The sequence below is a fragment of the Protobothrops mucrosquamatus genome, unplaced genomic scaffold (genome assembly GCF_001527695.2).
Source record: "Protobothrops mucrosquamatus isolate PMUCROS unplaced genomic scaffold, P.Mucros_1.0 scaffold46, whole genome shotgun sequence".
Taxonomy (NCBI): Eukaryota; Metazoa; Chordata; class Lepidosauria; order Squamata; family Viperidae; genus Protobothrops; species Protobothrops mucrosquamatus.
In genome coordinates, this window is record NW_015386428.1 from 1,128,325 (window position 1) to 1,151,162 (window position 22,838).

General features: G+C 49.0%; 2 protein-coding genes across 2 annotated transcripts; one reads left to right on the plus strand and one right to left on the minus strand.

Annotated features, from left to right (window-relative positions):
- The first annotated feature begins 1,019 nt into the window (after positions 1-1,019).
- On the plus strand, positions 1,020-9,408 carry HPCA (hippocalcin). Its single transcript, XM_015811675.1, has 3 exons — positions 1,020-1,400; positions 7,572-7,677; positions 9,311-9,408. Exons 1-3 carry the CDS (start codon positions 1,023-1,025, stop codon positions 9,406-9,408), a joined length of 582 nt encoding a protein of 193 aa, XP_015667161.1. The 5' UTR covers positions 1,020-1,022.
- Positions 9,409-12,646: 3,238 nt separating this feature from the next.
- TMEM54 (transmembrane protein 54) lies at positions 12,647-16,490 on the minus strand. Its single transcript, XM_015811676.1, has 5 exons — positions 16,251-16,490; positions 15,700-15,759; positions 13,825-14,013; positions 13,409-13,543; positions 12,647-12,898 (listed from the first exon to the last, which is right to left on the minus strand). Exons 1-5 carry the CDS (start codon positions 16,440-16,442, stop codon positions 12,806-12,808), a joined length of 669 nt encoding a protein of 222 aa, XP_015667162.1. The 5' UTR covers positions 16,443-16,490; the 3' UTR covers positions 12,647-12,805.
- Between the last annotated feature and the right edge of the window lie 6,348 nt (positions 16,491-22,838).

A 22,838-nucleotide genomic window follows, 5' to 3' on the forward strand; every position in this document is an offset into this window, starting at 1 on the left:
GAGTTATTTATAACGTAATAAAGCTTGAGTAAAAATCTAATAAATAAATGACCAGGAATAAATGTAAATAATGTTAGGTATTTTTGCTGCCTCAAGCTATCTATAAAAATGGGATAAAAATGAATAAATAATCTAGTATATGTCTAGCATTAATGGTACATCGTAATCGTGTTTCTAAATGCTTTGCACTCCGTGGTCAGAAAGCCGGAAGCTGGCAGAGGTGCCAAGTGGTACAAAATGTCCCCTGTCTTCTTATCTCCACGGACAGGAGGCTAATTTCTGAAATACCATAAATCCAGAGCAGATTTCCAATCAGTCCGTGACCTCCTTTTGGAGAGCTGAGCCACCGGCAGCAAAATGTTCTTTCCAGTCAGTTCTGCTTCCAGCCTCGCTGGAGGCAAGCAGGAGCCGAGCATTGTGGGTCTCCTGTGCACATATTTCCCAGAATCCCCCACTCTAGCGAGTGCTCTAAAGGGAAGTTGTGGGATGTGAAAGTGGGTGCTGGGCAGTTATCTGTGACTGGCGCTGTTGCCCATTTTCCATTTCTGTTCCCCCCCACACACACACACACCTTAACGTAATCAAAGGCACGTTCTGCTTTTAAAAAGCCCTTTGGTTGAGGAGATCGGTGCTAGGGGACTGGCATGTGGAGCTAGCCATGCCGGGCTGACACAGTGCAGCTTTTGTGGAATACAGGGCGACAGCTGCTGAGAGACATTGATGGAGAGGAAGCGAATGTGCTGGAAAAGTTCGTTTTTTCTCCCTTCCCAAAAGGCAGCCTTGAGTCAGAAATCTGGTCAGTGCAGGAGAAGCAAAGCTTTCCTTTCCAACACCCCCCCCCCCCATCCTTGATCTTGCTGCTGAGTCCAAATGAGACCACAACCACTCAGGGTTGCATGCAGACGTCCGTGTACACAAGCGGGCAATGGGGAGACAGGCAGGGAAAGGGCCAGGCTTGGGGGCCAAGTCCATGCCAAGCTTCTCTTTGTGCCGTGTGTTTCAGCTCGCCTCCCGCTTCAGCCATGGGAAAGCAGAACAGCAAACTGCGTCCAGAGATGCTCCAAGACCTGCGGGAGAACACCCAGTTCTCCGACCTGGAGCTCCAGGAGTGGTACAAGGGCTTCCTGAAGGACTGCCCCACTGGCATCCTCAACGTGGAGGAGTTCAAGAAAATCTACGCCAACTTCTTCCCTTATGGGGACGCCTCCAAGTTCGCCGAGCACGTCTTCCGCACCTTCGACACCAATGGCGACGGCACCATCGACTTCCGAGAGTTCATCATTGCGCTGAGCGTCACCTCCCGGGGGAAGCTGGAGCAGAAGCTGATGTGGGCCTTCAGCATGTACGACCTGGATGGCAACGGCTACATCAGCAGGGAAGAGATGCTGGAGATTGTCCAGGTGAGCCCCCCCATTTCCCCCCCCCACGCCAGCAAAGTCCTGACACCTCCCAAGAGAAACCTTTATTGATCTTTGTGCCACCCACGATAGCTGAGTCTTCATCGGTGGCTAGACCTCAACTCAGGCCCAGCCCCATGATCCAGCCAGGGAAGCGTCTTTCGACAGCCTGCCCACTTTAGCCTAAGGGTCACGGCGAGACGGAAACACCCACAGCATGCCAGCCCCCCAGGGGATTGCTAGCCTGGGATACGGTGGTGTAGAGGTTTTGCTAGTTTTTAAAAGAGGCTTAGTAAAAATTAACATGTTAGGTGAACTCACCACAGAGCATGAAGGTTTGGTGAACTGGCAGTCATGAAATCATAAACTACATTATAGAGCTCACCCACTCCCTTCCTCCCTCCCTCACTCCCCCCCTTCCTTCCTTCCTTCCTTCCTTCCTTCCTTCCTTCCTTCCTTCCTTCCTTCCTTCCTTCCTTCCTTCTGTCCGTCCGTCCTTCCCCCAAGCTCTGGGCAGCTGCCCCAACAACAGGCTCTTTTGCGGTCAGATGAAATGGGGAAGGATGAATAGTGGGAAGAACTGAGGAATTCACAGCCTTTTGTGCCTAATTTCTGGGTCTTGTCCTTTTAAAACAGCATCTTCCTGACTTCTGGGAACCCCAATATTCTTAATATCTAAATGTCCTTAATCCAACCAAGAAGCCAAAGTAGCTAAAACAGACATCCTAAGTCAGTGGTGGTGAACCTATGGCACGGGTGCCAGAGGCGGCACTCAGAGCCCTCTCTGTGGGCACGCGCGCTGTCGCCTCAGTCCTAGGCCTTCAGCTGGGTTTTATAAAACCTTTTCGCTTTAGACCTCTGCCGCCATGTAAAAAAAAAAAAGGTTCAATCAATCAATCAATCAATTTCAACTTCTCGCGGGGAAAAAAAAAGATTTTGCAAAATTGGAATTGATTGATTGAAAAGATTTTGCAAAGTTGGAATTGATTGATTGAACTTTTTAGTCCCACCCAGTCTGCCGTTACCACTGCAGCCACGCCCACCCAATGGGCCACACACCCCAATTGGCCACACCCAGCCAATGGGCCACACCCACCCGGCACCCGATGATGCATAAGTGGGTTTTGGGTTGCAGTTTGGGCACTCGGCCTCTAAAAGGTTTGCCATCACTGTCCTAAGTGAATGGGCCCTGAAGTTGGCTTTCCTGGCTCTTAAAATTGTCCACCCACCCCCAAAGATCTTCCCCTCCCCAATTAATCAACTAAAGCCATGGGTTAATATGCTGAGTGAAGTGATTAAAACAGGGGACCCTAATTACTGAGTGGGAAAATCCAGTCTGCAAAGAGTAACTAATCTTAAGTGTGCTGTTAATCTAGCAATTAAACTGATTAAAGCTTTTAGCTTTCAGATTGAGGCAGAGCCGGTCAGAACAGGGCTTGAAGCTGCAGAGGGAGAACAGAGTTTTCCACCAATTTTTCTCTCGGTTTGTTGTCCCTGTCAGCTGTTTTGCATCTGGCTGCTTTCACTGCAGAGGTCCTAGCACCATCGGCTGGGGGAGATGTGGCTCTCCTGCCTTTCGTTCCATCATGACTTCTGGAGAATGAAAGGAAAAGCAGAAGCTGCGTGGGAGAACAGGATGCTCAGTGTGGGAGGCAGCAGAGCCATCTAGAAATTCCCTGGAAAAAAATGTCTTTGGATACCCCTGATACTGTCTTCATTGGCTCAGCACAAAAACCCGACACCCCCCCCCCTTCGCCTCTGCTGGCTGTAAATGCAGGTTGCACGGGGGGGGGGGGATGGAGACAGAATTGCAGGCAGAGGAGGACAGATTAGAGTAAGGAAATTGTGAGGTGGTAAAGGCTACTTGTGTTCTCGCTTTCCTACAGTTCTCTTCTGCTCCCTCTAAATGTGTTTTTGTAGACACCAGAGATTCATTTTATGGACATGTAGAATGGATTAGACCTGCAAAGGGGTCCAAGGTTATATTTCTGGGCATTGGCAGCTTTCAGAACTGATTCCCAGGTAGGAACAGGGATGAGAGACAAATCACGTTAAGCCGTTGTTGTTTTTTTGGTGTGGTTTATTGAATAAAGCACAGTTAGGCTCACAGTGTACACCGTGCCAGAGTGCAGCTTAATATGTTCTGTGAACAATGTTGCATCAATGAACCTTCACTTGGTGATATTTTCCAGGAGAAAAATATGTTTTATTGTTTTCTAAAAACAGTATCTTCTGCGAATATTCCCCCACCTGCCCAGAAGGTGAGTAGGAATGCTTTAAAAGTCAAATTCAATTTGTGGATTCCTTTTTATTCCACACTGAGATACAATTTGTTGATTTTGATCACATCCGAGCTAAGGCAGCTACTGGTAGGTTTCTGGGGAATGCCAGAAAAAAATCCAGATTTCTGCAAGACGGCTGTGAATCTTTTGGACTGTGGGTTGTAACTGAATTTTAATAGGGACAAAGTTTCTGAGGAAGAAAAAAAAGAACATTGCTGAGAGGGGACCTTCTTAATGCAGGTAGATGGAAACTGAGGACCCTCCTGTATCAGATGCTTGTTTTAGAGGTCTAAAGCATTTGAACGCCAAGACGAGGCGCAGAGACCTCTGGGTCCTCCAGAAACCTAGGACTGGCTTCCAGTTGATAAAATGTCATCATGTGTTTTGCACAAGATCACGTCAGCCCTGTGAAATAAGCCAGATCAGGAATCAGGAGCAGCAGGGATTCCACGAATCTCCATAGTGGTGAGAGGGGGAGGGGTTTACAGGTTCTTTAAAGTTCTCTTTGCCCCATCTTATAGCACACAAAATCAAGATGGAGTTGCTTGGGTGTCTTTTTGTGCTTTCTGCTTAATCAAGCCTTCCAAAATGGTTCACTGCTCTTTCTTCTTTCCCAAGACCACATCCACACTCTTGCACAGTCCTAATAACAATTATGCAGAGTGTGGAGAAGAGGGTTCAGCCTCTTTCCCACACAGTGCATCTCAACCTCATCCCCACGAGGACAAAGGTGGGGGTGTCAGGAGCAAGGAAAGGAAGAGATTTCTCCACCTCTTCTACCAGAAACGGGGGGGGGGGAGTTAAGGGGCTTGAAAAGTGAAGTGGGAAGCCCATTCGCAAAGGAGAAGGCTGATCAGGGCTCCCACTCACCATGGCTGTGGACGATCCGCAGCAATGGACGGGCTCAGAGAAGCTCAGGACCTGCTCCAAGGCACCTGGAAAACGGCAGGCGAGGGGGGGAGAAAGGGCTGATGGGGGTCAGCAGAATATGTCAAAAAAGTCAAGGTGGCAGCCACAATGGAGCGTTCAAAGCTCGGCCGTTGCCGTATTGGCTTTTTTCACCATACCTGGCAGGTGCCCCCAGCTGGCGACTTCCCATTTTTGGGGAGGGGCACCTCTTTACATCCATGTGAAGTTGGAAAGGGGGAGGTTTTTTGTGGGGAGAAGCTTGATGCACTGGTGTGGGAAACTTGGAAACCTGTAGTTGGAGGTCGCAAGTCCTTCCCACAATGGCTGCCCAAACTGTTTGTGAAGCATGGCTTTGAGAGGTCTTCCTGACTGCCACCATCCCTGCTTCCCTTTGCCCTTTATCTGGGCACATGGGCACAGCTCCAGAGAAAACTAAAGGCAAGGGTGCCCAACCTTTCCATTTTCTAAGAAAGCCGATGAGTCTCAGTGGGGCATTCCTGGACATGGAGGTCTCCTGGAAAAGAGTGTTGCTGTTTTGCAGATGGCTTTCCAATTCAGACAAATCCTGAGTCTGGATTATGATTTTGGGCCAGCCAGGGACGAACGCTGAATGGCCAAGAGAATCGTTCAGTGGCTGCGTTAACCTGGGAGTCGAGTGAAGTGGTCTGAATTTCCATAATGCATCAAACAATAAGCGAATCAAACATGCTGGATTCAGACCGCACTGAAGGTATCTCTAGCATGTTGCGTGACTGCATCTGCTGGATCTCTGCCTGGCTAAATGCATCTGTGGGTGTCGTTAATAAGTTTGCTCAGTTCATAATCAGGGCATTGAATGTATTGCCACGGAGTAACACAGATGCCCCCCCCCCGGCCATTAAAAAGCAGTTGGTTGACAAGCTTGCCGCTTTCCTTTCAGCATCCAGCAAAGAAGTTCTGGGTTGAGTTCCAGAAGACCAGCCCAAAAGGTTCCTCTCCATTTCCATCTTACCTTCTTACTCCTGCCCTTCTATGTAGTACCCTCTGCTGTCAGTTGATCAACATTGCAAGCCCATAGTGCAGGCTATCCTCACTGTTTCTGGTTTGGTTCTCACCAGGGACGATTGCAGGAAACTGTCCAAAAAGTGCATTGCACATAAAATAACATTGCATATAAAAATAGGTGCAGCTCCAACCACAGTCACTGTCTTAATCTGGCCATTACTCTGTTTCTCCCTCGCTTGTGTCTCTGAAGTGTTCCATTTGGGTTCATTTGAACAAAAGGTTTATTTTTTGCTGCCCAGTCTTGTCCTCGGGCTACTCTGCAGACCGTTGCTTTCCCCAAAGGATCGGCCTGCTTGAGCTGTGTGCTGCCATACTGGTTGACTCCCCTCCTATTGTTAAAAGCCCAGCTATGACATTGTGCGTGCGAATTGCAGACATATTCAGTCGCAGTCTGCTGGGAGATAACAGACTGGCCAAATATTACAGAAAAAATTATTCTGCTCCATCAGGTTTGTTCTGAGCTGCCTGGGGACCCAGAGAGCCAGGCTGGACTATGGTCAGCGCACCCTTCTCAGCCCCTGGAGTAGAAAAGGAGAGGCGGAAGCCCTCTCAGGGCAGGGACACTGATGGGAGCTCCTTCCCTCATTTGGTCTCCTGAGCTGGGATGGCCCCATCTTCTCCCCATAGAATAAAAACAACCATGCTGGCTGGGGATGATGGAAAGTCTAGTCGTGTCTTCAAAGGAGTCTGTCCGGGGCAGGCTGGTTTAGAAAAGACTTTGCAAGTAGGCCTTATGATCTTATGACCAGTAGCTTAGCATTTGAAGCTTTGATGGGCCTGAAGGGTGCTTACAACCCGGATTCGAAGCTCGGACTGGACATCAAGTGCTCAGCAACAGCATTGCTTTTACAGACATTTGCAGCGTCTCAAAGTCACATGACATTGTTTTCAGAAGGTTTTGCCGAAAACTGGCAGTTACTTCCAGGTTTTGGCAAAATCCCACTTATGGCGAACCATTGGCTCACAACGACCGGGCAATTTGCTTAACAGCTACTGCAAAAATGGTCCTAAAATCAGGTCAGTCACGTGGTCAACCTGCTTTACGACCATCATGAGTTACGATTGTGACGGGCAGGCTCCCATTAAAGTCGTAACTCAAGGATTACCCAGACACCATAGGACTGTAACGTTCATGCTGAACATTTTATTTTCCAAATTGCACATAGGCAATTTAACAGCAACAACTGCAAGAAAAAATGTATGTCTAATACAGGTGGTCTTCAATTTATCATTTTGTGACTGCTCAGAGTTACAACAGCACTGAAAAAGGGGACTTACAACCGTTTGTCACAGAATCAAAATTCAGACATTTGGCAACGGGTTCCTATTTACGATGGTCGCTGTGTCCCGGGCTCACGCTTTCGCCTTTTGCCACCTCCTGACAAATAAAGTCAATGTGGAAGACAGAATCATTCCACAACTGTGTTATTAATTTAATAACTGCAGTGATTCACTTAACAACTGTGGCAAGAAAGGTCATAAAATGGGGCAAAACTCAACTGTCTTGCTTTTGGTCTCAGTTGTGGTTGTAAGTCGAGGACCACCTGAGGTGCTGAAGAACACTGAACTTTTCTCTTCAGTTTTCATACCGGGGCAGAGCAGCGGCAGCTGCAAAGCAGTTTCTAGGAGAGGAGAAGCATGCTGGGTTGTGTCGGTGGGATTAGAGAGGCCTCGATTGCCCAGGTCGAGGTGGGCAGAGGCAGATGTTGTAGAGCCAAGGGGGGGGGGCTGCCAGCTGCCAAGCAGATCACCCTACTAGGCTAGGTTGACCCACAGGCACGCGGCAGGGCTGCCCCCTCCAGCCCATCTGTGCCAACCTAGTTCAGCGCGAGCTCTGTTCCACACCAGAAGAGTTTTGGGGTCCTTGGCAGAATCCAAAGCCCAGATTTAAGGATGAACCTCTACAGCATCTGATCCTGCTCCTGTTCCTTTTCTCCAGGCTATCTACAAAATGGTCTCGTCAGTGATGAAGATGCCAGATGATGAATCAACCCCTGAGAAACGGACGGAAAAAATCTTCCGACAGATGGATACCAATAATGATGGTAAATGAGGAGACAGAGAGATTAAGACCCAAGCTCATCAGTAAATCCAGAGCTTTTAAGCAAGAAGGCAGGAAAGCTGATTAAATACAGTGACAAGGGGCTGTGGGAGGAGGGAGGATGCCCCACCACTCTGCCAGGCCGGGCAAGAGGCAGGCACTGCTGGGTAGTAATTTCTAGCATTTTGCCTTAATATAGCCAGCTTTCCTTCCTTTCTTCCTTCCTTCCTTCCTTCCTTCCTTCCTTCCTTCCTCCCTCCCTCCCTCCCTCCCTCCCTCCCTCTCTGTTAAACACAAGCATATTACATTTGATAAAGAATAACAAAAATGAGGTGGCCAGATGCTGTCCTAAAAAAAAGATCTTGAAGGTCATTTTTGCATCACTGCACAGCATATGTTCAGCTTCTTTCAGGAAAACACCCGTGTGCTCAGAGCAATGAACCGCGCTGCCCATTAGAGACAGTCGGAGGGGGATCTGGGTCTGTGCTGCTGAGCGTGCATGAAGAGTGTCAGTTTTCCCCTTCTGCAAAAACAGAAGCAGGAAAAGCTAGCAGAGACCTGGCTTTGGGCCTTGGAGCCTATTTTTCCACCCCATCTTCCAGGCTCAGGGATGGCTGCCCCTCCTGGCTGCGGGCTCTGCCTCTGCCATCCTGCTTCGGAAATCAACATGTCTGCATCTATTACAGGTAGTCCTCAACTTACACCCATTCATTTAGTGACACTTCAGAGTTACAACGGTGCTGGAAAAAATGACATATAAAATCAATGCTCACACGACTGTCACAGTATGTCCACGGTCACAGGATCACTGGGTGCTTGACAACCAGCATATATTATTGCCATTTGCAGGCTTTCAGCCGAGAAGCCAATGGGAAAGCTAGAGGGAAGGTTACGAGTTGCTCTCCCGTGATGCTTCACTTAAACATCTGCAAAAATGGTCATAAAATAAGGTGTGGCCATGCGATGCCTTGCTTAACAACTGCAACACTTAATGATTAATGTTATGTCCTTTTTTGTGGTTGTAAGTCAAGGATACCCGCATAAGAGTTCGGTTTGCTGCCCTCTCTCACCCTGTGTATAGCCATCAAAAGGCAACCATGGGCAACAAGTTGTGCCCGCTTAAAAGCAGCAGTGCCATTCCAGTATTAGGAACTCAGCACCTGTCATTCCAGCAAGGGGGCTTCTCCAGCCTGGGGGCTGCAGTTGCCCTTTGCACCCCCTGGTGAACTGTGAAAACCAAGACATCAGTATAGTTAGTTTGACATGAACACCTAACTTGACACACGAGAAGGGAAAAAATGAAATCCTTCGGGTATCCATGTCAGATCTGCTCATTTTTTTCTAAAACCACGACACACCTTTGCTTTGCAGGAATCCTTTATCAAATAACAAGGTGGGGCACAGGGAGCTGAACTTGGCACAAACCTGGCACAAAGTCCAGGTTTGATGAGCCCGGAGGGCCTGCAGACACACAAGCTGCCTTCTCCAGGACAGGGCAGTCGAAGGCTCTCAGGGGAGAAGCAGGCCACCAGGGCTTCTCAGGGGTCCCTGTGGGCACTTTTGCCACTCTGCCCCATCTGGGGCTGGGCCTCCCCTCTTCCTCTGCTGGGCTTGACCCCCCCCCTTCTCCTTTCTAGGCAAACTGTCCCTGGAGGAGTTCATCAAAGGCGCCAAGAGCGACCCCTCCATCGTGAGGCTGCTGCAGTGCGATCCCAGCAGTGCCTCCCAGTTCTGAGCACCTCCCCACTGCCCAGGAGGCTCTGGATGAGTCCACCTTCCCAAACAGCACCCAACTTCACCAGGCACCTCCGAGGAAGTCGCCAGCCTCCTCCCGTTCCTGCTTGGACCTCGAAGCAAGGAGCACCTGCCAGTCTACTGAATTTTTTCTGACTCACAGATATTTTTCCTTTACCCCCTCCCTGAACACTGTAGTTTGGTGTGAATGTGACACAACGTGGGGTGCAGCCGAGGGTGTGGTGGCGGTGGCAAAGCCTCATCCTGAGGACCAGCCGGCCTTCTGTCAGCCCTCTGCTGGCCAAAGGGGCTCCTCGCCCGCAGCTGCCTCTTCCGCAGCACATGCTGCTGCCTCGTGGCCCACTCGTCTTCCCACTGCAGGGCTCTGAGTGCGAGAGCAGCTTTTGCTGGCGAAAGCGAGGTCTGTAGCCCAAGGCTCAAGCTGCAAATGCCAGCAAAGCCAAAAGGTCATTGAGATGGACCCCGGTTTACACCTGGACAACTCCCCGTCAGGCAGCATATACATTTAATAGATTAGCATAATAAATTCTTAAAATGACATTAGCCCACCCTTAGCGGCTGGCAGATCAGTTATATAAGCCAAGTACAAGTCCCTGCTTTGCCTTGTTGAGGATGCTCTCCATGGAATAGCCCTGGTATTTCCAACCAGGATCTGTGTAATGCCGAGGATCATTGGGATAAGCGCCCTTAGGGCTGGTCACCTGTCAAAAGTGCTTTGGGGCCCCGTCTTCTTCTGCACCTCTCTGCTCTCCGCTAAAGCAGCCCTCCTTCCTTTCTTCCGAGCAGAGAAGCACAGGGGGGAGGGTCCAAAGCCCTTCGTTCCTGCCCAGCTTTGATCTACATTCAGTGCCATTGAATGCAAACTACCTTAGCTTATATGCAGCAGCCCAAAGCAGACCCCCTTAAAAGGAGTCATAGCTACAGACACCACCACCCCGCCTTCTGCCCTGCCCTCATCAGACCCCCTTGGTAGGCCTTTGGGTTCTGGTTTGCAGCACAGGGGGAGGAGGGGTGCAGTCGATAGTCCAGCCCCCCCCACCTCCAGGCAACACAGCACCCCAAAACCGACAGCTTTGGGAGCTGAGGGGTGATGCCTGAGTACAGAGGAGAGAGAGCAGCCTGCCGAAGCTGCCAATGTGAGCTGCCAGCCGGAGCTTCGTGTGAAAAATGTATGTGTAGAATTATTTGTTGATTGTTTTACCTGCTTTTCATTATAAAACGATCCCAATGCAGCCGTGAAAGAGTCAAAGCCTGCAGAATTCTTTTGTGCTCAGATGTCCACTCAAAGCTACTTCCTTGACCAGTGTTCCCCTTTCCCAAATTACAAATTCTGATTTATTGCAGCTCATTTTGGGAGTGACCAAAGAAGCCAGGACGTTGCTGGGTGGTAAATTCTGCTCCCCCACCCCACCAATGGTTAAATGGTCTTGCTCTCCTCTCACCTACTTCTTAGGGCTGGTTGTGCAAGTGTGAGCTTCCTGGGCTGGATGTAAACATTCGCACAGCCTAGCCAGAGCTCTCAATCTGCATCGTCTCTTGGTTCTTGGTTGCAACCTCCCTGCAGGGTGGGCCAAGGTTTGAATCAAGGCTGAGGGGTAACAGTTCCGAGAGGGACATCCGGAACCGGGGTTAGGGAGCAAGGGGCCCTCATTCATGCTCCAGCCATACAGACAGCCTTCCTGCTGAGGCTGCCCACGAGGCAGGGAGGTCAAAAAGCTAAGATGGCGGCCGCAGCCATGCAGTCAAAGCCTCACCTCTTACCTGCCCCACCCACAAAAATAAAAACCTGCTTGTGTGTCCAGGCTCAGGCACAGGTGAGAAAATCTTGCTCCTGATGAAAAAAGGGCCACAGTCCTCCCACAGCACTTTCTGGTCGCAGGAAGCCCAAGAACAAGGTGGAATTTCCTGGCTGGGGGTGGGGGTGGGGATAGGGATGGTGCAAAGATGGCAGCGTGCCAGTGGCCCTGCTCAGTTTCCCCCCAGCAGCCAAGGCCGCCCGCCCTGCCCTCCGCTCTGGGCCACTGAACTCCACCCCACTCCCCGAAGCCAAGGGTGGGCAGGCAGGGGACCCAGGACAGGTCCTGCTCCCTGGAGGCTGGGCAGCCCTCTTGCTCAGAAAGGCCCTCCGCAGCCACGCATTGCCCACCCACCCTGAGCTTTGGACCACCGGTGTCAGGCTGCAGCTGAGATGGTGGGATTTGTAACATGGAGGGCCACCGCTTGGAGAGAAACAGCACTTATGGAGCAGCACTTATGGAGCAGTCTAGAGACGATGTAGCCGTTGATGAGAATAGCGAGAAAAGGCGCCTGCAGAAGAGTAAAGCAGCTTCTGCAGGATACTAGAATTCTAGGCGCTGCGGTGCCAGAGGCGGCTTTGAATTTGGGCTAAAAAGGGGGGATGGTCTGCAAGCTGCAAAAAGTGGGGAGCTGAGAAGGAACTCGCAAGCCAGCAGAGAAGGAAGGGCCAGTTCTCAGCCAATTGTTTTAATTAATTTGTTAAATTTTTATTCCATCTTTGGTCCAGGAGTTTAAGGCAGAAAACAGCACTCCATCCTCCTGGCTCTCCCCACAACAACCCTGTGAGGTAGGTTGGCTGAGTGTATAGAGCTGGACCAACGTCCCCCCTCCCCCCCCCAGGAGCTTCTGGGGCTGAAACTGGGATGGCATCTCCCTGCTCACGTCCCCCACCTTCACCAGGATGCCACACGAGGTCTCCCCAATCTGCCTCTTTTGCAGCTGATTGACCCCTTGCCTCCCAATCCATTATTTCACTCGATTTGCATATTTACAGATATAAGCAAAGTAAGGGTGGATTTGCAGTTTTGTCAACAAACCAATCATCTAAAGGTCATAGTTTTCTTTCAATCCCTGCTTAAGCTGTGATAACAGAATACAAAGCAACATGCCAGAGAAAGCCCCAGTTGACCCCTGGTGGTCCTTTCTCTCTGGCTAGAGCCTCCCCCCCCCCCCGGCCATCAGGCTCCCATCACTCTGGGTGACTTTGCTCCTGAGAATGACCCAGAGCTTCACTGGCCCTGCCCCGAAGAGAACACCCGGGCACGTGCATGTGTGTATCAGAATAAAAAAGGCTTGTCTCTGAGGGTTGGGGTTAGCTCACAGCCTCTTTTGAGACGTCAAAGCTAGAAACATTGTCCAGAGGATGAGCAGAAGAAATGCACAAACACAATGGCCGCTCATTGCTTGGAAGAACAAGAAGAAGAAGAAGCAGACCTCAGCATTTCGCCTGGCAGGCTCCAGCCCTCCCGGCGGTCAGTGAAGTCAGATGGTGAAACTGACCAGGGTCAGTGGGAAAGGTGCCACCGAAGAGCTTGTGAGGGTTTGGCCTGCCAGGGTCTCCTGAGCGCCAAGTTTGGCCTCTACAGCTGCACAGCGCCCAAGCGCTCCATCCTCAGCAGATCCCGTCCCTCGCAGGAGTCTCTGCTCTCCGGGGTGATGAACCTCAGCGAGACCTTTAAAGCAAGGCAGGGCCATCAGCCGAAAGGGATACCAGGTGTCTTTGGTAAGACCAGGTTTAATGAGATGCAAACTGATGAGTGAGCTGCAAACAACTAATTATTTAAATCTGGGCTGATTACTAAGACATGATTCAAAAGCCTCAAAGGCTCAAATCTAAACCAGAATGTTTGATAAATGCATAATCAGATCCTGCAGATTCACACTCCAGGATGTGCCACAGAGAAATCCAGCATTAGACCTTCCTTTCTTCTGAGGAACTGCTCTGGGTCACAGCACGAAGGAGCCCCCAATCTTTGGCCATAAACAGAATGTGGTAATTTGGAAGCAGAACGACGGCCGTGTATTGTGGAGGGGAACGAGGGGGTGGAAGCGCATAATGGGCCTTTCTCCAAAGTGCGGAGAAGGACCTGGGGTAGATCCAGTGCCCTATGTAGACCTCCCTTCTTTTTCCCCAACTGTCCTCCTCCAGATCTGCGGGGAACAGGGGAGGAGGAAAATTTTACCTTTTTCTTGCGCTTCCCCCTGCGACAAAGCTTCAACTTCAGGACCGCGAGAGTGATCAGAAAGCAGCGGATGCTGAAGATGATCTCCACAGAGTCCAAGAGAAAGGAGATCCCCCAGAGGACCAGGGCAGAACTCTGAGGAGAGGAAAGGGAAGGTCAAAAATAGGTTCACCAACTTTCGGAGGTAGAAACCGCAGCTCCACTGATGGAGCCACCCGCCCATACTAACTTCCAGCCACCAAGGATGAGCCGTCCTGTCCAGGCTGCTGATATTTGAGCCCAAAATTCTATACCCCCAAAGCCCTTTTCCCTGGAAGCCACTTCAGGAAGACGAAAGCCCAGGTTCTAGAGTAACCCCTTCCCCAACACAGCCCCCCTCTGGCTGCAGCAGCTCCCGGTCCTTTTGGCAGACTTACATAGATCCGAGTGGGATCGAAGGGGCACTCCTGGGCAATCTGAATGACCTCCATGTCAGCAAAGGTGCACAGGGACAGGAGGGCCTGGCCCTTGTTGGCGAAGGTCAGGCCAATGGCCACCGCCAGCCCCACCAGGCAGAAGAGTGAGAGGAGGGTGCTGCTGATGCTGAGGGAGAAAACAGCCCATCCCTGTAAAGAGAGAGAAGCGGGAAGCTCTTACGCTAGGGGCGGGGCTGTCACAAAAGATATAGGGAGCAGGAGGATTCAGAGAAGAAGATAAGCCACAGACCATAGTTTACAAAGCACAATGGATGGGTTCACTCATCGTACAAAAACCTGAACCATCTCTGGTTCAGTGTTACAAGCCTTGTGCCAATTAGCTTAGCTACTTCACAAAATTAATGCAACTTTCTAAATTCATACCACACCCAACATACCGTGTTAAAATATGGTTTATTTATTTGGGTTTCAGTTTTGAAGTAAACATAGAGCAATAGGTGAACCCAGCAAAATGGCTTTCTATTACCAGAGGTCAAACGCAGAATAGTTCAGAAGGCACGAAGTTTGGGGAAGAGAGGTCAAGTTTCGTGTCATGCGTGAACCCAGCTGAACTAGAATCAAACAACATTATGAACGCCATTTGAAAATTTCAAAAGATGTTACATGTGATACCACCCAAATGTCTTGGATTTAGATTCCAACAATCCTAGGACTGCAAACTGTAGGAACTGGAGTCCAACACAAATGGAGGGAAGGAGATCTGGGAACTGACATCCGAATCACTTAAAGCAAGGTTTTTTTCGACCTTAGCCATTTTGAGATATGTGGACTTCAACTCCCAGGATCCCCCATGTTGGCCGAGAAACATCTAATGGACTTCATGTTCACAGAATGGAGAAATTCTTCCCCAACAAACTAAAGTTTTGGAGCAGGCAGCTGTAATACATGTAATTAATTAATCAAGCAATCATCCTGCCAGAAATGGCACTTAGGTTTTTTCCAGTGTGGACGATGGCAAACTGAATGTTTCTTAAGGGGACCATCGCAGAATGGAAGGAAGCCATTCAGGATTATTTTTATGCTTGGCGGATATTGATCTGCATTTTGGATAGTCTAATTAATGCACTTTTATATGTGAGAAGATTTTGTGCAAAATCTCCTAATACAGCAGCCATTAGAATTTGCATGTTAGGGAAATAATTTGCATAGATGGATGTTAAATAATTGCACAACTTCCATATGGCTTCTCCATATTTTAGTTCATTGTTTTTCTTATTCTATTTGTAGATGCATTTTATTAACAGTTTTGTAGTCTGCCTAAAACACTCCCAATTCAAAATATAGTAAACAAACCAAGCAGAGCTGCGTGCAAAGGTCCAGTTATAGTTCCTTCACAATAAAATTTTATAAGGGAACTACAGAAATGCCCTCTGTAGCTGGGAAAGCTGTTTACTGTTTGCCCTGTGTGACTTAAAGCATCATTTTATGGAGTTATTGCATGGTGAGACGGGGAGCGAAGATCCTGATGGCCCTGAAGATAAACAGACTGTGGGAGTGGTGAGGGTGTGGTAAAAGAAAAAAACGAGGAGGCTCAAGGTTAATCCATTCTTTCCTAAGAAAGACTTAGCAAGAGTTTCTGCAAACAGTTGGGTGTAGCCCAGGGGTAGGCAACCTCGGCTCTTTTATGACTCATGGACTTCAACTCCCAGAATTCCTGACTCAGGAATTCTGGGAGCTGAAGTCCATGAATCATAAAAGAGCCGAGGTTGCCTACCCCTGGTGTAGCCTCTTAAGGAATTCTTATCCTGAAACCTAACTCATTTTCTGGCTGGAGGTATTTCTGCTCCAAACTGCCACAGGGACGAGACTGCTTACCAGAGGTTTTTGGGACAGGTATCTGGAAAGCACAATGGCTGCTATTCCACAGGATATCGTCTGTAAAGGGAAAACCAGGACATTACCCCATGCAAAGAGCAGCAGCAGATTAGTACAGTGATGCAATCCCCCCCCTCCAGATGTTGTCTTCAAGATAAAATTCCAGCAAATAGAGAACAGCTGGTGGCTTTGCAGGGATTAGTTCTGATGATTCCAAGATCTAAAGTGGTTGTTTTATTATTCGAAGGAATTTGAAATCTTTGGCAAGGTAATAGCTTTAGAATTATGCTTGCCTTTTGTTACTGCAGAATCATTCCAACTTCAGTCACAACACATTAATACCACATTTGGCAGAATTCCCAACTTCATCATTAAGAGATCAAACAGCACTTATTTTGTGGGTGCCCATCAGAACCAGTCACTGATTTTTGCTCTGTTTCTGACTCTAAAATACTGCATGACAGTTAAAGTCTGCAAGGCAGCCGAGCAGGGACAGGGCCTGCTCCGTCCTTCCACCGACCCCTCCGCACCACAGAAAGCAGGCAACCTACCAAGATGGCCGAGACGGCCGAGACGATGTTAGAGATGGCATACTGCAGCGAAATACTATCTTGAGGGTTGGCAATGTGGCGCAAGACCGTCCCGTTGACCAAGGCTCCCGCAATGAAGTTCAGGTGACCAATGACAATCAGGATGAGTCCTGTTTTCATCAAGAGTTTCTGGGAGCTGCTGGTGTCAAGCATAGCTGAGAAAGAAGTGCATTTGTTCCAGGACACAGTTGTGCATCAGAGGAAAGGAGGAGGCTGTTAGAAACAGAAAATGGAGAAAACTAGACGTGCTACACAATATGAAGTTTTATGTAGCAAACATTGCCTCTTGGGCGAGAGCAAGGCCTGCTGAGCCACCTCTGGTCCTAATGCAGGGCCCAGCCTTATCCCTGTGGGAATCACCTCCCCCTGGTGCCCTTCAGCACTGCTGACCCCCCCCTCCCCCCTCCTTTAACTCTTTTCTGAAGCAACCTCAGCTACAAGGCAGATTTCCCTTTGAGATGGTCATCATAAGGGTCAGAAACATGGTGAAAATATTTTGGAGGCAAGTCCCATCTCACAGGCATCTCTTTATCTTGGTTTCTCTTGATATCTCTTTATCTTGGTTTACAGTTTTTAATTAATTTTTGTGAGTTTTCACCTGGCTGATCTTGTCTGGAGAAGAAAGAAGCACCATCTTCTTCTTTCTCCAGAAGGAACACAGAACTTGGGTGGGGAGGGGTCTGTGGTGCAAGGCCCAAGGAGGGAGGGGCAGGGCCTGGGAACAGTCACTGGGGAAGTCTGGAGGGAGAGCTCTGAATCAGTCTCAGCATCCCTCACTGATGCCCACAGTGGGGGTCTGGGCTTACTGTTGCCGCATGGGTGGGTGGGAAGGCGAGAAAAGTGGCCTTCTCTCTGAGAGGCAGGGCGCGGGAGAGGCAGGGCTGCTGGAGGGCATCCCTTCTGAGACTTTGGCCTAGCTAGCAGAAGCAGCAGGAGCTCCTCAAATGCAGCCCTGGCTGTGCCAGGGGCATATTCCGCTGCCATGCAGGATCTCTTCCAGGGCAACACTGGAGAAGTGGTGCCAGGGCCTCAGCAGGGATGGGCAGTTGCTCCCCAGCCAACTTATCTCCTGCAGGTTGAGGCAGAGGCCATCAGGAAGTCTACAACATAGCATTTCCTTTGGAAAAGAACCAGGGGCTTCCTTTAAAGATTAACCATTGCTTAAACAGCAGAGTGAACCAGGCCAGAACATCCCATAAATCTACACAACCTACAAGGTGTGAAGGGGGGGATGGGGGGTGGGGGTGGGGCAAGAGAGGCTGCTTGGAATGCAACTCGGCCCTGGCGTGGGGACACGGCTTCTCTAAAATCTGGTTGGGCAGCTGAATTCCCATCTCTGTTTTGATCACTTGAGTTTAAATTCCTTGGGGGCAAATAACTTTGTCTGTGTGTGAGAGAGAGGGGGGGGAGAGGGAGGAAGAGAGAGAGAATGGAAAGAACCAATTCAGGACTTCAGACCACCAGAACAATCTCCTTGCAGTGCTCAGTTTTAGTTTTTGCATAACAGGCATTTAGAAAGCCTCATTAATGCATGTTTTGTACAACATTTTATACAAGATTTTAAATTTTATCAGCCTTTAAAATTTTCTAATTACAGAAATAGTTTGTCTAGATCATTTTTAGATAATGCACATGACTTTTCCATATTTTAGTTCAATTTATGTTCTTCCTATTTATTCAAAGATGCATTTGCATTTACATTTACAGTTTTGCAGTCTGGCCACAGAACTCTCATTATTAGATTGAAAAGAATTATGCTAAATAAATCAAGCATAGAGCTGTCTGCAAATTCCTTTAAGGGAGAGGCTGTTTGTAGCAGAATTGCTCCCAGGAAGTGTTAAACAAAATAACAACAAAAATAATCATATTTGGAAAAGACTGTTTGCTTTTTTTGGTGATAGTCATAACAGTAAATAAAGATAACTTTGTTTTGAAAGAGCAAAAATTTCCATCTAATGTTAGCTAGCCACTTTCTCCCAACACTCTGCTGGGATTTCACGCATAAGAAAACTGTTTTTCATATTAATTGCAGTGCTTACATTTGTCCCCATGCTCTGCATGATCTCCCAATTAAAAAATTAAAACAGCTAAATGTATAGTGGAAATACTCATTCAAACTCCTAATGTGGTAAAAGAATGACACGCTCTGCAGGTTGATGTACCTTTTGTTGCGTGAATAAACCTAAATCTGACTTCTAATTTCAGCACACCGGACTTCCGATCCCCCTGGAGTCGAACGCCTGAAGCAACGCCTCGACTCGACTCGCAGCCTCCGGGGCTCTGCAGCCGGGGGACGGGGGCACGGAGGAGAAAGAGGGGTCCGCCCAGTCCCCAGGCCCCTTCCTCCTCGGCCGCGATCCCGGCAGCCCACCACGCCGAGCGCCCAGGGGCCGGCTGGCGGATCGGGCGGGCCCTGCGGGGAAGACCCCCGAGAGGCCGGTCGAGCCCCGCGGAAGGACGGCGGGGCGCCGCGGGGCCTCCACTCACCCAGGCGTCGGCACAGGAGGCCGTGCGGGGCTCAGTGCATCCCCGCCCGGACGTCGCCGACTCAACTCCCGCCTGGCCGCGGCGTCGCAGCTGCAGGAGGCCGAGAGCGACGCGCCTCTACCGGCCACCTGCTCCGGCCCCGCGGCGCTCCGGTACCTGGTCGGCTCCCCTGCTCCTCCCGCTCCGGCCCTTCGTCCCGACGCCGGGAGGTCGGCCCTTCCTCTGCGGCCGAAGGCCCCGAACAAAAGGCCCGGCTCCACCTTCGGCCTCCGCGAGCGGGAGACGTGACTCACCTGCCGGCCCCACCCGGCCCGGCCGCTCCCTCCTGCCGCCGCCGCCGCGCTGGGAGCGCCCCCGGCGACCGGGAGAAGCGGAGGGGCCCGGCCGGGCGGCCTGGGAGCGGCGGGAGTGGCTTTGGGGTCCAGGCGGGGAAGGCAGCTTCGGTGGGCGTTCGCGCGTAGGACCCGGGGCAGCTGGGTTCAAACCAGCCCTCTGGCGGGTTTTGGCTTTGTTTTTGGCTAAATGGGCGCAGTCTGTGTAAGCCAGCATTTCGCAACCTTTAAGCTATGTAGATTTCAACCTTGCTGGATGGGGAATTCTGGGATTTGAAGGCCCCGCATCTTAAAAGTTGCCAAAACTGAACAACATGGGTATAAGATGGTACCACAGGGTTAGATAGGAAGTGTGAAAATGTCCAGTTTCCTTTTTGCTGATTCTCCACTGCAGCTTTTGGGCCAGTAGTGCACTCCTGGTCCTGGAGTGACCTGGTGGTGTCCCATCCAAATTCCTTCAAGGTCTCACCATGTATAGCTTTCAGAAGTTAGCCATGCTTGGTTGGTGCCATCTAGTTTAAGAGAAGGAGCCAAAGGCTGGAGAAATCCAAACAGAGACCGGAAATGAGTCTTTTGCCCCAAGGCCCCCCCCCCAGCTGTTTGCCAGAAGTCCCTTCCCAGGTGCCCAGGTAGGCAGGCAGTCACGGCATCCGGTCTGTGGAGGGAGGCCCACTTTGAACTCTAAACAGCCGATTAAGATTGTTTTGAGAACATCTGTTGGTATTTTATACTGTAGTTATTTCTACTTTATTGCTGTTCCAGATTTTTGTTTGCTATGCCATTGTGTAGGCCTTTTTTATAGTGCTTTATGTACTTTTTAACAGGTTTTAGCTGCTTGATCTGCCTATAAAACATATTTTATAATATAAAAAGAACAAAAACTTCATGGGTACTTTTCTTTTAAAGTAAAATCTCCCTTGGGCTTCAGGGTCATCCCCATGTAATTTTCATGTCAACAAGTGTTTGTTGTCTTCTTCCAATTTTTTTTTAATTCCCAGCCTATTTTACAGTGCTGGGATTTCCAAGTGGTATCTTGTCCAGAAGCAAACTGATTAATTTTTGAGCCAGGAGGCAAGGGCAGATCTTTCCCCTGAAAAGAGAATGGGGGAAGTTATCCCAGCATCCCTTGAGAGACAAACTTTCTCCAGTTCCTTCCGGGAAATCCATAGTTTCTCTCCCTGAACACTTTCTCCTTCAGAGCCAGGAGGAAGGCACAGGATATTAATCAATGGGATGACACTGGAGCGAGGGCCATCAAACATTCCTCTTGGGGTTCAAGAATGTGGAACAGTAATGATTTCGTGGTAGGAGAAGCTAGCAAAAGGGATCTGGTCTCTTCATTCCAGAATGGAACCACAGAGTAATGAGTTTAAGTTAGGAGAAAGAGATTCTGAAGGAAAAGCTCCCTAGAGCAGCCGAGCAGGGAGAATGACGGTCAAGGGAGGTGGTCAGCTCCCCTTTCCTGGAGGAGTCCAAATGTTGGATTCTTGCTCTGAGTGGGGGTCCGCAGCCTTGGGGCCTTCGGGCTCAGAGCCAATGACTTGGTACCACTTTGGGATGTGATGGGAGTGAGGAGGTCCTTGGTGCTCTGAGCTTCATCAGCATTGAAACATCTGCAAGGAAACCATCAAATTCAGAGAGTATCAAGAACCTCAAGGTTCAAACCTGAGCTATTAATCTATTTTATTGAGATGGGAATATTAGGGTTTGAAACTCCCACCACAATCTCCCTGCAGACTGATGCTAGCATGCAACGGGTAAAGGTTTCTTCTTTGTAGACATTTTCAACATTCAGACTTGTAATATATGCAAACCTCTCCTTCTGAAAGGACGAACTGAACCACTTGCCCTTCACAACACCCAAGGGTCTAAGAAGCCCTCCTCCTCTGCATTTAAGGACAGATTTATATGAATCAGTGTGGACAAGCAACAATGCCCTGTTATGCCTGGACAAAGAAAAGAGGGAAAGAGAAGGAAGCCTTAAACAAAGCTTGCTAAAGTGTTACACCATCTCTCCATTCTTTGCTCTTTCTAACAAACATTTACTTTATGCTATTTAACAGTACCCGGGGGTTAAAAAGCAAAAGACCTGTTCCTTGTTCCATATTCCTACCCTTTTTGGATGGAGCAAAAGGTATTTAAAAAGAAGCGGAAACTCAAAAGCACCCAGTCATTATATGACAGCTCCATAATATAAATCTTTTCCCTTCTTGCATTTACCGTAAGTATTCTTTCTTTCTGCAGCTGAAAACCAGAAACATGTATTTTAAATATTTATATTACTTATGGCTGAATTCATACAGCTTACCAGACGGGTAAAATGAGGTTAAAATATTTGCAGTTTAACTTACTGAATCTCAGCTTTTGTCTTAGAATGTGGTGTTCCTCCCTTCATAGGTATTAGGTACTGATTTGGGCGAATACAGCAACTATATGGCTCAAAAACAGTAACTGTGAGGGACCTTGGAGTCCTAGTGGACGATCACTTAAAATGAGCCAGCAGTCTGGGGCAGCAGCCAAAAAAGCTAATACAATAATTGGTTGTATAAACAGAGGCATAGAATCAAAATCATGTGAAGTATTAGTACCACTTTGTAAAGCCTCAGTAAGGCCACACCTGGAATACTGCAGCCAATTTTGGTCACCACATTACAAAAAGATATTGAGACTTTGGAAAAAGTGCAAAGAAGAGCAACTAAGATGATTAAAGGTCGGAAGACAAAAACATATGAAGAACGGATGCAGGATTTGGGTTTGGCTGGTCTAGAGAAAAGAAGGACTCGGGTGACATAGCAGTTTTCCAGTATTTGAGAGGCTGCCACAAAGAGGAGGGGGTCAATTTATTTTCCAAAGCACCAGAGGGCAGGACAAGAAGCAACGGATGGAAACTAAACAAGGAGAGAAGCAACCTGGAATGAAGGAGAAAGTTCCTAACAGTGAGGACAATTAACCAGTGGAACAGCTTGCCACCAGAAATTGTGGGTGCTCCATCACTGGAAATTTTTAAGAAGAGACTAGACAGCCACTTGTTTGAAATGGTATAGAGTCTCCTGCTTGAGTACGGGGCTGGACTAGAAGATCTCCAAGATCCCTTCCAGCTCTATTCTGATTGATTGAACTGTTATTTTATTTTTCAGGTTCAGGGCTGACCTGTTAGGCAAGTCCAGTCCCCAAATCTGAAAACAGGGAATCCCAGGTAGCAGGAACAGGGAACAATCTGATGCCCCCTAACTCCCCCAAACCCTCTAGAGACCCCAGGTCGCCTGCTCCAACCCAGCATCCGGACCCTGTTGGATACCAGCCCAAAGAAGGCAACAGACCCCTAAAAGGGAGCAAAGCCCTCTAGGGGGCAGCAAATACACATGTTTTGACACGGGGGGGGGGCGGGGGGGAAGGAAGGGGGGGTGTTCAAGGAAAGAGCTTCAGGAGCAAAAAAGTGTCTAACAGAAAATCCAGACAAATTCACTGGGCAAACAGGATCCAATGAGAATGGAACAGTAATATTTATTAAAGGCATTCTTTAGGTGTGTGTTTGGCAAACATACAATATACACGCACACATTTATGTACACTCTTACACAACTCACTGAGCATCACCAAGCGCTTAAATCAATAAATAAAAAAAGAAAACCGAGGTTTTATCCTCATGTAAGAAAAGCCACGTCCCCGGAGTCCAGATCAGGGCAGTCCCCCAGGGAACCAGGAGCAAAAGCCGGGGGGGAGGGAGGGG